General features: G+C 40.5%; 1 protein-coding gene across 3 annotated transcripts in view; it reads left to right on the top strand.

Annotated features, from left to right (window-relative positions):
• Positions 1-15,283, top strand: part of IL12RB2 (interleukin 12 receptor subunit beta 2) — an 88,296-nt gene that overhangs the window by 45,539 nt on the left and 27,474 nt on the right. For all 3 annotated transcript variants that reach the window (XM_070467973.1, XM_070467971.1, XM_070467972.1), the window contains exon 10: positions 8,700-8,900. In XM_070467973.1, the coding sequence (XP_070324074.1) occupies positions 8,700-8,900 (201 nt within the window). The remainder of the gene's footprint in view (positions 1-8,699; positions 8,901-15,283) is intronic.

The following is a 15,283-nucleotide window of genomic DNA, read 5'->3' as shown; positions in this document are numbered from 1 at the left end:
GAATAGGGACTTCCAAGTCTCATGGTCTTCTTGGCTAAGACTCCACTCTTCCAATGCAAGGGGCCAGGGTTTGACCCCTGGTCAGGGAACTTGATCCCACATGCTGCAACTAAAAGATCCTGCATGCTGCAACTAAAATATCCTGCATGCTGCAGCTAAGACCTGGGCAGTCAAATAAATAAATAAACAAACATTTTTTTTAAAAATAAATAAAAGGAACAATAAAGATATAAAACTATGTTCAGCCTAACTAGCAATCAATGAGATGTAAGTTTTCAAAGAAAAACCTTAGCAATCAAATCAAAATGAAAAAGAGTAAGTAGCATCAGCATAACCTATACTGGTGAGAGTGTGGGGAAAAGCCACTTTTGTGTGAATTGGTACAACTTTCTTTACTGTTGAGCCACTGGGGAAGCTCATGAATTGGTACAACTTTCTGAAGAGAAATTTGGCAGTTTGTAACATAAAAAACTTCAAATATGAATATATCTTTTGACCAGGAAACTGTACCATTAAAAATGCATCTTCAGCAAATAATAAGGCATGAGCTTAAACAAAATGTAAACTTTTTTTGTTGAAATGGTTTTGAAATAATGAAACACTACAAACAACCTAAAATTTTATAATAGAGGATGGATTGGTTATATATATCATGACCCTCACCTACCTTAATCCCACTCCAGCATAAAAGTGATATTGTAGCTGTGTTTTTAGTGGTGTGGAAAGATGCACATGATGAGTGAAAATGTAGGCTTTCAAAAGTATACATGGTATAATGTAATATATGTACATTTAAAATATGTATTTACACAAATAGACATTTTAGCACAGTAAAGAAGTGTAGAAGAATGTACATGGAAATATTAACAGAAGTCATATCTACATTGTGGTATCACAGGTGATTTTTATACTCAAATTTGCTTCTTCATTGAATAAGTACTGTATATGTAATTTTTAAAAGGGATCCTGTAGGGGAAAATTGAGATCTTACCACTGTTTAGTATCTTGCTCTAGTTAAAAAGTAGTATGTCAAAATACCTTACTTCTTTAAACCTCACTGCAGATGGGTCTTGAGGATATAAGCGTCTTGAATTTTCTGGGCCCATTCCAGTTTCTTTACTTAGATTTGAAAACAGCTTTTCAACATGACACATTCGTTATCTTAGAGTCGGCCTCTGCATTATTGATTCAACAAAAATTTATTGAGATTACTATATAAGGTATCTAGAGTTCAGCAATAGGTAAAAAGTACAGTTAGATTTTGTCCAGTGGCAGGGGCGATCATATAAAAAAAATAAACTGCAGTACAGGATATATGTGAGACGAGAGATGTGCACAGGGCACTCTGGGAGCAGAGAAAAGTTGAAGCGTGGGCATGGAGGGGAGGCTTCGTGTGAACCGAGAATGGAGAGACATGTTGGTGTTAGCCAGGCAAAGGAGTGCAGGGATGCAGGCGAGGTTTGTTTTAAAGTAAGATCTGAGCAGGCATAGAAGTTGAAAAGAAGAACCAGGGTGGGAAAGAGTTGACAAGAAAGGGGAAGGGGATAATTAAGGGAATGAAGTTCCTGAGGAGCTGAAAGATGATGGATCCAGAAGCCAAAAAGACATAAGAGGCACAATTCCCCCTGTCAGAATGAAGGAGTGTCAATAAGGATGAGGCTCAAAATAGAGAAATGTGGAGGGGTGGTAAAGTAAGACATTGGAACAGTTCTCTAGACCTGGGCTGTAGCTAAAAGGGTCCTGGTCCTAGAAATCTTAAGCCCCTATTGCCTCTCTTAAGGCCACACCTGAGCCATCCAATAAAGTAGTCAAGCATCCTAGGGAGACCTGGAGGTCAGATTTGCAAATTCCCCATCGGGGAGCTCTCGTGTCTCAAATTCTGCGTGATCTGTAAGAATAGTGTACCATGTACTTTTGCTGCTTCTCTTTCAGTGTAGTTCACACAACTCACAGAAATAACTTTCTTCCCAAGAAAAATAGTGCCCCAAGAGGCAGAATTATATTGATTTTGAGGAAGCAGGGACAACTTTGTTGTAAAAGGCATATGCCAGAGCATTCAATATCAAGAAGTATGAGAATGATTTTGTTGGTTTATGATGAAAACTGAATGGGTTTGGGTGGACTCCGGGAGTTGGTGATGGACAGGGAGGCCTGGTGTGCTGAGGTTCATGGGGTCACAAAGAGTTGGACACGACTGAGCGACTGAACTGACCTGCATGTGTGCTAAACAGATTGTTGTTGGTCAACAAATAAAACACATTTAATATTTCAGACTTATCCCTGTGCTCAGGAATTTTGGAAATTATGGCCAGAGTCAGAAGCTAGCACAACCATAGAGGCCCACACAGATGTCAGAGACTGAGACCCCAGGAGGTGAAGTAACTTAGCCAAGATCATACATCCAATTAGTGGCAAAGCTGGACTGAAAAACCAGGCCACCTGTCAGGTGGGCACTTTTTCCAAATACCTTATGAACTTCATAACTCTGTTCAGATGTTCTTAATGAAAATAGAGAGGGAATTTGAATGATAAAGGCTGAAGAATAATTTTGAAAGGTGTCACAGAAATGAGTTGTTAGCCAAGTTCTAAAAATGAGGGCATGCCCTGGCAAACACAATGGGGAGAAAATTCAGACTGGTTCCTGGCAAGTGTGGTGACTCAGAGACTGGGCAATGCCAAGTTGATTTACTTAGCTAATTGCAATGAGAGCAGTGGTTAGAAGAGCTCATTGACTATGTTCGCCCATCATCTGGCAAAGAGCCTTTCAAACCCTACGTGCTCAATACATATTTACTGAATGAATACTTTTTATTCTCCAAAACAAAAACAAATTTGTGGCATAGCCAGAAAACAAGATACCAAGGCAAATGAAGACAAAGAACCAGGGCTGGGGAATTCCAGTTCCTGGCAAGGTAGCTAACACAGAGGTACCAAACCCACCCAAAGATGCCACAGGAGAGAAAAGGACAGGATGCCTGAGTACCTGTGAATGGGAAATAGTGAGGAATGGAAAGGATTGCGGTGGCACTGGCTTGTTGCACTCCTTTCTCTTCTCCTTATTGCCTTGGTATTTTTACTATGGTATTTTACTTGGCATTTTTACCCAGGTATTTTTTACTGTGGGGCAGGAAAGTCTGGTGGGCAGGGCAGAATAACTACGAGGAAGCCTTGGAACCTAACGAAGAGTGCCTGAGATATTCTCCTGCCCCCCACCACATGGCCTGGCAGTTATAGAAGAGAATGACAGCCCCACTCCCCCATGAAGAGCAGTGTCAGCCACAGAGGCATGGGCAGGTTCTGGAGCTGCCAGGTACACCTCCCAAGAGCCGGGTGACAAGCAGAGCTCAAGGTGCATCACTATGGGCTCTCTGGCTCTCCACTCTGAAAAGCTCCTTCTCCTCACCTAAGCTTACCTGGAGGAGCACAAGCTCTGACTAAGGTTTCATTACTCCCCCCACCCCACCCCCCCATAGAAAAACAAAGGTCAAGGCTGCTGATCAATCCAAGAAAATAAAACATGACCCCAAAGGAGAAAATTAGGAGAAATCTGAGGGGCACAGTTCTGGGAAGGAAAGGCACCAAGTGGGACTACTTGTATGGTAGGACGCATAATCAACACAACAGAAAGAGCAAGAGTTTAGAATAAGCGCTTCCCTGGTGGTCCAGTGGATAAGAATCCTCCTCCCAATGCAGGGGACATGGGTTTAATCCCTGGTCCAGGAAGATTCCACATGCTGTGGAGCAACTAAAGCCCATGCGCCACAACCACTGAGCTCATGTGCTGTAATGACTAAAGCCCTGTAGTGAGGCTGTAAGCCGTGTGCCTAGAGACCCTGCTTCGCGGCAGGAGAGAAGCCCTTCACTGCTACTAAGAGCAGCCCCCTGCTCACTGCTACTAGAGAAAGCGTGCTCACTGTAACAAACACCCAGTGCAACCAGAAATAATTGAATAAATCAGAGTTTAGAGTAAGCATAGTAAGTATCCTTAGAAAGATAGAGAGGATACTGGGAACACAAATCAGAAACAAGTAGTTGTGGAATAGCCCCAAATAGAGATTCAATATGAAAAGTTCAGTTGTTGAAATAAAGAACTCACCCAATGGGTTGGATAGCAGAAAGGACTTATCTGAAGAGTGAATGCGTGAGGGGAAGATTGGGTGAGAAACTTAAAAGTCATCAAAGAGGAAAAAGAGTTTGAAAAATGAGAAGACTTAAGACATTGAAAGAATAAGTAATGATAATTGCCTAAAAGGAGCCCCAGTAAGAGAAAACATGAATGAAAGGGGAGAATATTTGAAAATATTTATCAAGAATCTTACAGAATGTACTGCTCTGGTGCAGGATGTCAATAATGGGGGAAGTGATGCATGTATGGGGTCAGGGGTGTGTGGAAAATGTCTGTACCTCTCACTCAATTTTGCTTTGAACTTAAAACTGCTTTAAAAAATAAAGTCTATTTTAAGAAGAAATAAGAAAAGATAATGAGTGCAGAATGATCAAGCAGGGTTGCCCTCAAGAATACAAAGATGGATCAATATCAGAAAAGTCTATCAATGTAATTCAATACTTTAATACTGAAGGAGAAAAGAGGGATATGTTCTTAACAGATATAGAAATGTATTTAATAAAACAAAATTTTTAGTAAATAAATAGTATTTTATAAAAATAAAACCTATTTGAAAGCTATAAAAAAAGGAAAACTTTTTAGCTTTTTAAAGACTTTCTACCAAAAACATGCAGCAAGCATCATCTTAATAAAGATATGTATGAACATTCTTTTTAAAATTAGCAACAAGATTTAAAAAAAAGGAGATTTAGTTCAAAGATTGGAAAGAAGAGATTGTTAAGTACAGCTAACAAGATTATTACATGGAAAATTTAACAAAGGCCATAGACAAATTATGAGAACTAATTAGAGAGTTTAGCAGGTCAGCTAGAATAAGAATAACACACACAAATTCATAGTGGAAAAGAAGTAGAAAATAAGATGCCATTTAAATAGCAAACTAATAGTATAATGTGTCTAGGGATTAACCATAAAAAGCACATTAAAACTTTAAGGAGGAATTTTTGAAACTCCATTAAAAGATATCAAAAGAGACCCAAACAGCTTCAAAGAAACATCATATTTATAAATGGGACAACTTAACATTGTAACAATATGAGTTCTCCCTGAACTGAGCTGTAAATTTAATATAATCCCAATAAAAATACCAGCTGAAATTTTTGAGGACTCTCATAAACTGATTGTAAGAGCTATATGGAAGAATAAAGTTTCATGAATACCCAAGATCACTTTGAAAAAAAGAAGAGCAAAATGAGGAGGGACTTTAACTACCAAATAGTCAGGTGTCACAGAGCCTTGTAATGTGACCAGTGTGTTCTGGTGAAGAAACTGATCCACACACAAACCCATGAATATGTGGAGCTTAGTGTGTGGCAGGGGTCGTACCACATTTGGACAAATTGACCTGTTTTGTGGAAAAAATAATAAGGCTTATTTCCTTTAAAAAAAAAAAAAAAAAACAAAACACACACACACAGACCCTTTAGCTAGATTTGAATTAAAAACCTAAATGTGAAAGGTATTAAATAAAACCAAAAGCAAATGGGAGGAAATGTAGTCAGGTATCTTTGTGACCCCAGAATGGAAGGATTTTATAAACAAAACTCAAAATACACAAACTGTGGTGAATTTATCCACATCAAAGTAAGTGTTTATGTTAAACAAACACATCATAAAATTAACAGAGACTTGAAAGACTTCAGTGAGATATTTTTAGTGTTGAAAACTAACAAGTGATTAATATCTAGAATACAAAAGTTATTTCTGCAAATCAGGAAGAAGACAGGAAATACAACAGAAAAAAAAATGAGTGAGGTATGAGAAGGGGAAAGTCAGACAGCTCATAATATGTGAAGAGCTCAGCCTCGTAAGAAATCAGAAAACAACAATAAAACCACAATTGAATACTGCCTTACATGTGCCAGCTTGGGAAAATGAGAAAGAAAATACCAAGTGTTGGTGGGGAAATGAGAACTCTCATGCTTTTCTTGTTGGAGGGTCAACTGATTACTGTTTTAGAGATCAGTCTGACCACATTTAGGGAAATGGGTGAATTTAGTTTATAATTGAGAAATTGTGTGCATTTATATGTAGAGAGAGAGTCTATTTTAAAAAACTGTAGTTGCTCTGCAATGTTGTGTTAGTTTCTGTATAGCAAAGTGAATCAGTCATATAATACATATATGTATATCCACTCCACACTGGTTCAAATTTGGGAAAAGAGTCATGACAGTATATTGTCACCCTGCTTATTTAACTTATAAGCAGAGTACATCATGCACAATGCTGAGTTGGATGAATCACAAGCTGGAATCAAGTGTGCCAGGAGAAAATCCAACAGCCTCAGATATGCAGATGACACTACCCTAAAGGCAGAAAACGAACAGGAACTAAAGAGCCTCTTGATGAAAGTGAAAGAGGAGAGTGGAAAAGCTGCTTAAAATTCAACATTCAAAATACTAAGATCATGGCACCTGGTCCCATTACTTCATAGCAAATAGATGGGGAAAAAGTGGAAACAGGGGCAGATTTTATTTTTTTAGGCTCCAAAATCACTGTGAACAGTTACTGCAGTCATGAAATTAAAAGACGCTTGCTCCTTGAAAGAAAGGCTATGACAAACTTAGACAGTATATTAAAAAGTGGAGACATCGCTTTACTGAAAAAGGTCCATATTGTCAAGGCTATGGTTTTTCTAATAGTCATGTATGGATGTGAGAATTGGACCGTAAAGAAGGCTGAGTGCCAAAGAATTGATGCTTTTAAATTGTGCTGGAGAAGACTCTTGAGAATCCCTTGGACAACAAGGAGGTCAAACCAGTCACTCCTAAAGAAATCAACCCTGAATATTCATTGGAAGGCTGATGCTGAAGCTGAAACTCCAATTCTTTGACCATCTGATGCTGGGAAAGATTGAGGACAAGAGGAAAAGAGGGCAACAGAGGATGAGATGGTTGTATGGCATCACTGTCTCAATGTACATGAGTTTGAGCAAACTCTGGGAGATAGTGAAGGACAGGGAAGCATGGCATGCTGCAGTCCATGGGGTCACAAAGAGTCAGAGACGACTTAGCGACTGAGCAATACTCTTCTGTTAGATTTCCTTCTCATTTAGGTCATCACAAAACATTGAGTATAGTTCCCTGTGCTATACAATAGGTTCTTATTAGCCATCTATTGTATATATAGTAGTGTGTATATGTTAATCCCAGTCTACCAGTTCATCCCGTCCCTCCTCCTTGGTGAGCATAAATTTGTTTTCTAATCTATGACTCTATTTCTGATTTGCAAATAAGTTCATGCGAACCATTTTTCTAGATTCCACATATAAGTGATATTATATGATATTTGTCTTTCTCTTTTTGACTTACTTCATTCTGTATGACAATCTCTAGGTCCAACCATGTCACTGCAAATGGCATTATTTCGTTCCTTTTTTATGGCTGAGTAATATTCTGTTGTATATACATGCCACATCTTCTTTATCCATTCATCTGTCAGTAGACATTGAGGTTGCTTCCATGTCCTGGCTATTGTAAATAGTACGGCAATGAATATCTGAGTACACAAATCCTTTCAAATTATGGTTTTCTCTAGATCTTTGCCCAGGAGTGGGATTGCTGGGTCATATGGTAGCTTTATTTTTAGTTTTTTAAGGAACCTCTGTACTGTTCTCCACAGTGGCTACACCAATTTACATTCTTACCAACAGTGTAAGAGGATGAGAGAGACACTCTTAGACAGGCATACACAAGGACATGCAAGAGAAGGTTCATTGCATCCTTGTTTGTGTTGACAAAAAGTTTGAAGAAAACTATTGCTTGTCACTTGGAGACTGCACAAAGAAAGTGTTGAGCCAGTAATCTGAAGGAATGAGCTTGATTTTCATATAGCAGCAGAATAGATGTATCCTAGAAACATATTGTTGAGTGGGAAAATGGAAGTTAGGAAAAGCACTAGATTTACTGCAAATGTGTTTCATGAAAATACGACACACGAACTGAAAGCAATGCTAATTCTCAAGGACACACATATATGTAAATAAACATATAGGAGGTAGATTGCTGCTGCTAAGTCACTTCAGTCGTGCCCGACTCTGTGCGACCCCATAGACAGCAGCCCACCAGGCTCCCCCCTCCCTGGGATTCTCCAGGCAAGAATACTGGAGTGGGTTGCCATTTCCTTCTCCAACGCATGAAAGTGAAAAATGAAAGTGAAGTCGCTTAGTTGTGTCCGACTCTTAGCGACCCCATGGACTGCAGCCCACCAGGCTCCTCCGTCCATGGGATTTTCCAGGCAAGAGTAGTGGAGTGGGGTGCCATTGCCTTCTCCGGGGAGGTAGATTAGAAGGATGCATATTATAGATCACTAGAGCAGGTACCTTTGGGGACACAGAAATGGAAAGTGAAATGGAAGATGAAGGGGAAATAGTTCCATAAATAACACTACACAGGGTCCTGGCACTGATGCCTGTTCTCCAAGAACTGAGAAGCTGGTTGAACAAAATCTGTGAACCTGAAGTCCGTTAAAAGAGATCGGTTCTTGCTGCAACTTTGCTGGGTTGGGTGGTTGTTTTTTATATCTGTGTCCACTGTGATTTTGTTTTTTTTCCCCCCCACCTTTCCCTATAAAGAGTTGCTGGCTCCTCAACAGGTCTTTGCAAAGTCAGAAGGCATGGACAAGCTCATGGTGACATGGACACCTCCAGAGAAATCTGCCCCTGCTGTGCAGAAATATGTGGTGGAGTGGAGGGAGTTCCACCCAGGGGGCGGCATGCAGCCCCCTCTTGGCTGGTTGTGGAGTACCCCCTACAGCCTGTCTGCTCTGATTTCAGGTACTTCATATTCACCTTCCTTCTCAAGGGTTACTAAGTTCACATTTTTCAAGGAAACTTCAGGCAGGAACCCAGAGCCTTGCTCTCAGTTACCGCTTCATGAGAAGACGGGCAGTGATGACCTAGAGCCCATCAGAGTGCACCACTGCAGCCATAGAAGACCCACTGATTGACTAAAACCTCTAGGATTTATGGAAAACTCATGTGCCTGGGACAGTGCCATGTATGATGAGTAAATAATGAACCCAACAAGCATGGCTCAGAGCTAAGTAAAAGCCAGTCAGCGTGATGGACACCTTACATTTGGGAGTTCATTTAATTGTGAGAAAAATCAAGTGTAGCAAGAGTTATTTCCCCCGTTATTACATATGAGGAAACCAGGAGATCTTTCATTTCCAATTCTGCTACTTATTGTTTGTGTGATAATAAACCCAGAATTATCTGTATGAGAGTTGGTTTCTGTAGTCCTCAAATTCCAAATCTGTCAGTGTTTCCATGTATCAACTGATAGAAAGCATCTGAAAATGCATTCAAACGATTGGACAGAAGTTAACCAGTGGTTTTTTTTTTTTTAATTTCATTTTATCCTTGGAGTACATCTTAAATTTCTGTATCATACAATATGAATTTAAACTGGAAAGAAATGTCATAAATAGTCATTTAATCCTGTGCATGAGCAACATTGTTGTTATTGCTGTTTAGTCGCTAAGTCATGTCTGACACTTTGCAACCCCATGGACTGTAGCCTACCAGGGTCCTCTGTCTATGAAATTTCCCAAGCAGGAATACTGAAGTGGATTGCCATTTCCTTCTCCAGAGGATCTTCCCAGACCCAAGGATCAAACCTACATCTCGTGCATTGGCAGGTGAATTCTCTACCGCTGAGCCACTCAGGGAGCCTATAAGCAACATTGGACAATTGGAAAACAAGGCAGCCGAAGGCTTGTTTAATCATTTTGATAAATGATTGCAGTGTCTTCCTCCTATCAGAATCTGATGCTTACCCTTATGCTGTCATGGAAGCAGTTCCTAAATGGGACTTGCTATTTCTAACCGGTGAAAAGAATCCTTAACCTCTTCTGTCAGAGAGATCTAGTCCTAATCGCACCAGAGGTGGCTGACATATTTGCCAAACAGACATTAAAGGGCAACGTCTCGAGTTCTTTATTTTTTTTCAAGTTCTTAATTCACAAACTCTGAAGTCTTACTCTGAGCCACTGTCAGCTTCTAATATTGTTTTGTGTTTGAAATACTCAAAGGCCCCCCCTTATTACCAATGAATGTTACCCAAAACCAATTAGTGGAAAATTTCTTATTTTAATTTTCCCAAAGAGAAATGGAATTATTTGCATGCTAGAGTTAAGCTAGTTAGATGGTCACTTGCTTGAAAATCTTCCAGGATGAATTTCAATGAACAAGGCACATGTGTCTCTGTGTGTGTGTGCACGCACATGTGCTGACACATTCAGAAGCCAAAACTACAATATTTTTCTCCTTCTACTTTTCTCCTACTAATTGTTATTTTATAATAAATCGAAATCATCATGAGATTATTAATGCAAATCTAGGTCAGCAGATCACCCCAAATTAATTTTTTTATTTATTTTTATTGGCATATACTTGCTTTACAATGTTATGTTAGTTTCTACTAATAGCAGAGTGAATCAGCTATGCATATATTTCTGTATTACAGGAAACCTGAATGAACTCCTTGGCCAACCCAATATATAGCCCCTCTTTTTTTTTATTTCCTTCCCATTTAGGTTATCACAGAGCACTGAGAAGTATTCCCTTACAATGTTGATAAACGTGTTTTCTGTATGGCAATGGATGTGCTCATTTAATGTGTTAAAAATGTTAATGTGATTTTTAAAGTATAAGTTCAGCATAGTGATGAAAATTCTGCAGCCAGATTATCTGGGTTTGAGTCCTGGCTCTGTCACTTATCAAAGTGTATGATCCAGGGCAAATTAACTTCTCTGTGCCTCAGTTTCCTTATCTGGAAAGTGGGGGTAATATTACCTACCTCACTGGGTTATTGTGAAGACTAACTGAAGGACAAAACATTTTTAACAATACCTAACACATTTAAAGTGCTCGATAATCTAGCTATCATGATTATTACTATATGTGATGGAGCTAAGATTTTATAGGTTTTGAAACTCTAAATCCCATAATATTTGCATTACACCATGACAACCATTATACCTGTCCAGGAGGATATACACACCCTGCTTGAGGAGACAAGATTTTCACAGAAATAAACAGAGCATGGTGCATGATAATACATGAACCAGACCTTAACTGTGTGCCTCTTTTAGAGTCTAGCTACTCAGACATCTAGTGGGTTGTGTTCAGTTCTAATCACTGTACTTAAAGAGAATGCTGCCTGGATAACCCCATGAGCATCAGAGGAAGGTGAGCAAGCCTTTAGGGTCTGAAACTTTTAATGGGGAAACCGTTTAGCGTGTAGAAGAGTATTCTAGATTGGGGTGGGAGGTGGTTGATGACTCTTGCTGGCTTCGATATGTATGTAAGGAAGAGTATGTGTCCTTTGTTGTTCTGGAGAGCAGAATGAAGGCCCTCTGCATAAAAATTGTATGAAGACAGATGTCAGCTCAATTTTGAGAAAGTACTTCCCTTACAGTTGATGGTCTCTAATAGGACAGTTGATTGCCACTCAAGGCAGAGCGTTCTCTGTCCCTAGAGTTGCTGAAGTGGAATCAATGTTCCTTTAAGGGTGTGTGTGTATGTGAGTGTGTGCTCAGTCATGTCTGACTCTGCGACCCTGTGGACTGTAGCCCACCAGGCTCCTCTGTCCATGGGATTTCCCCTGGCAAGAATACTGCAGTGTATTGCCATTTCCCCCTCCAGGGGATCTTCCCGACCCAGGGATCAAGCCTGCGTCTCCTGCATCTCCTGCACTGGCAGGTGTATTCTTTACCACTGAGCTAATGGGAAGCCCTTTATGATTGTATGTCCATCAAATCAGATGAAGCAGCAGATACTAAACTCTAAACTGCTATATAATTGTAAACCCTTATTGTATTAGGATTTACCCCTTTGGGATAGTTTGAACTATACAGTCCCTACAGATATTTCTTTTTAGAAATTCTATTAATTCTATACACAGTGCCTAAAATAAATGACAAGAGAGAATTTTTTCCACACTTAGGAAACTAAAATGTTTTTAAGCAATTCAGACATATTAATTTGAATAAAATCAATAATACTGAATGAGATTAACTGTTAATTCAAGTCATTCTTCTACCTGAAAACAGTTAACTATGAGTTTGTTTTGATGTAACATTCTGGAAATAAACACTTAAAACTTAACTAATTCATGCTTATCATGAATTCAAAGTTACCCTCTCCAGTCAGTAAGATAACTCATTGCCATAAGATCCTTACCAGTTTTTTCCCGGCATCTAGCTGGGGTAGAGTTGGGTGCTTTGAGACGGGCTACAGTGAAGTTCAACTCCTGGATTATAAGCTGGTGGGGTCTAGGCTAGAGACTGTCAGTCCTGTCTTGTCTAGGTGAAAACAGTTCTGACCTTATTATATAACCATTCCTTTTACAGATACATAGACATCATGGTGTCTAGAAAACCTTCCCTCATGCCTAGCTGTTGGGGCTTATCTTCTGTATGCTCTCATCATACTTCCTCTATGATTACTTCTCATTGCTGATCATTTAGTGTTTGCCTTCTCCCAGACTTAATAGGTGACATTAGCTTTCCACAGAAAAACCACTTGAGAGACAGTTTACGAATAGGGAGACAGAGCCTTTGCCCAGGAGTGCTAGGTGTTTGTGCATGCATGGGAGTCTTGAGAAATAGGCCTGGAAGTCAGGGCCAGACTCTAAAAAGAAATGAAAATGTTAAGAGTATGGGCTTCATCCACCAGCAGCAAAGGCTAACAAATTTCTGAGGTGGGGAGCAAACAGTGATTAGGGTGTGTTCATGCTGGAGACCCAAGAGAGGTAGGTTCGATCCCTGAGTTGGGAAGCTCCCCTGGAGTAGGCAATGGCAACCCACTCCAACATTCTTGACTGGAAAATTCCATGGACAGAGGAGCCTCCAGTCTACAGGCCACAGGATTGCAGAGTCAGATATGACTGACTGAGCACACATATATACACATGTAAGAATTAGCCAGGAAAACAGGAGTTGTTCTTAAGGTTAGAATTGGGGAACAAGCTTGCTCGGGCTCTACTCTCCATAAAGAAGAAAGTGTCAGCTAAGTTATGGAGCCACATTTTCTTCCCTCCTCCATGTGTTAGTTGCTCAGTCATGTCGGACTCTTTGTGACCCCATGGACTATAGCCCACCAGGCTGCTCTGTCCATGGGATTCTCCAGGCAAGAATACTGGAACGGATTGCCATGGCCTCCTCCAGGGGACCTTCCCAACCCAGGAATGAACCCATCTCCTGCATTGCAGGTAGACTCTTTACCATCTATCTGAGCCACAAGGGAAGCCTGCCCTCCTCCACAAGGGGCAGGCTATTCACAAGAAGCCCAAAGTTTCTGATGCCACAGTTCCCAAGGCCTCTCCCCTGAACTCACACCTTGCATGGCAAAATGCAAGGAAACCATTTGCCTAATGTGCTCATCTGGAACTTCCATGTGGCACTGTGTTTGATAGGTCCCTTCCAGAACTAGCAACAGAGCTGCCAGGAACCAGCCCCTCCCAAATGAAGTGATTCCATATTCCATGTTGCCCTTTGGATTTCTGGGTCTGGATGCCACCCACAAAGCATCTTTGGATGACAGGGCTAGGCTGATTGCAGCCTTGTTCTACTTCACTTGGCTCATGAATATGAATTGGAACTTGCTCATGGCATGAGTTTTGATTTCCTCATGGACAGTAGTAGTTGCACATTTTGGCTTTATGTATTACCTACTTGCTGGAATATTTAAGGATAAAAAAAAAGGAAAAGGAGTACGTCAAGGCTGTATATTGTCACCCTGCTTATTTAACTTCTATGCAGAGTACATCATGAGAAACACTGGGCTGGAAGAAGCACAAGCTGGAATCAAGATTGCCAGGAGAAATATCAATAACCTCAGATATGCAGATGACACCACCCTTATGACAGAAAGCGAAGAGGAACTAAAAAGCCTCTTGATGAAAGTGAAAGATGAGAGTGAAAAAGTTGGCTTAAAGCTCAACATTCAGAAAACTAAGATCATGGCATCTGGTCCCATCACTTCATGGCAAATAGATGGGGAAACAGTGGAAACAGTGTCAGACTTTATTTTTTGGGCTCCAAAATCACTGCAGATGGTGACTGCAGCCATGAAATTAAAAGATGCTTACTCCTTGGAAGAAAAGTTATGACCAACCTAGATAGCATATTAAAAAGCAGAGACATTACTTTGCCAACAAAGGTCCATCTAGTCAAGGCTATGGTTTTTCCAGTGGTCATGTATGGATGTGAGAGTTGGACTGTGAAGAAAGCTGAGAGCCAAAAAATTGATGCTTTTGAACTGTGGTGTTGGAAAAGACGCTTGAGAGTCCCTTGGACTGCAAGGAGATCCAAACAGTCCATCCCAAAGGAGATCAGTCCTGGGTGTTCATTGGAAGGACTGATGCTGAAGCTGAAACTCCGATACTTTGGCCACCTCATTCGAAGAGTTGACTCATTGGAAAAGACCCTGATGCTGGGAGGGATTGGGGGCTGGAGGAGAAGGGGACGACAGAGGATGAGATGGCTGGATGGCATCACCGACTCGATGGACATGAGTTTGAATAAACTCCGGGAGTTGGTGATGGACAGGGAGGCCTGGCGTGCTACAATTCATGGGGTCGCAAAGAGTCGGACATGACTGAGCGACTGAACTGAACTGAACTGAATGGATTTTTATAGAAAACACACTATTTAGTAAAGTATTCTGTGATATAAAATTCCTCTTCCAAAAAAGAAAATGTGAAACCCTAATCAATTGTCAGTGTAGGGGACCCAATCTACCAATGGCAGGGCATTGAACAATGTGGGAGAGAGTCCTTCCTCTGACCACATGAGACTACAGTTAGTTATCTGATAGAAATTATCTTTTTCCTTTACATTTTCATTGGGAGTTTAAAGATAAGTCATGGGCAGTATCTATGAGAGGGGCCTTTTCTTTACAGGAAGTTGACATTTGAGATTCATGGAAATAAGGAGTTTGGGCAGGGAAGAATGCCAATAAACCTTATGACTGACAGAAAACTGCAAAGGGTAGCACTTTAAAAGATATGAAGGAGTATTAGCATCCTCAGGTATCTTCCCAGTCTTCCAAGCTGTGAAGCAACTGAGATCTGAGTGGAACATGGCGGGGGTTGGGGGGGCGTGGTGGGGGGCTGGCAGGGTGGGGCAAAGGGGTAGATTACACTGAGTGGC

This window comes from Odocoileus virginianus, chromosome 5 (assembly GCF_023699985.2).
Source record: "Odocoileus virginianus isolate 20LAN1187 ecotype Illinois chromosome 5, Ovbor_1.2, whole genome shotgun sequence".
Lineage (NCBI taxonomy): Eukaryota > Metazoa > Chordata > Mammalia > Artiodactyla > Cervidae > Odocoileus > Odocoileus virginianus.
The sequence above is the reverse complement of the archived record's forward strand: the minus strand, read 5'-3'. Positions and strand labels throughout refer to the sequence as shown.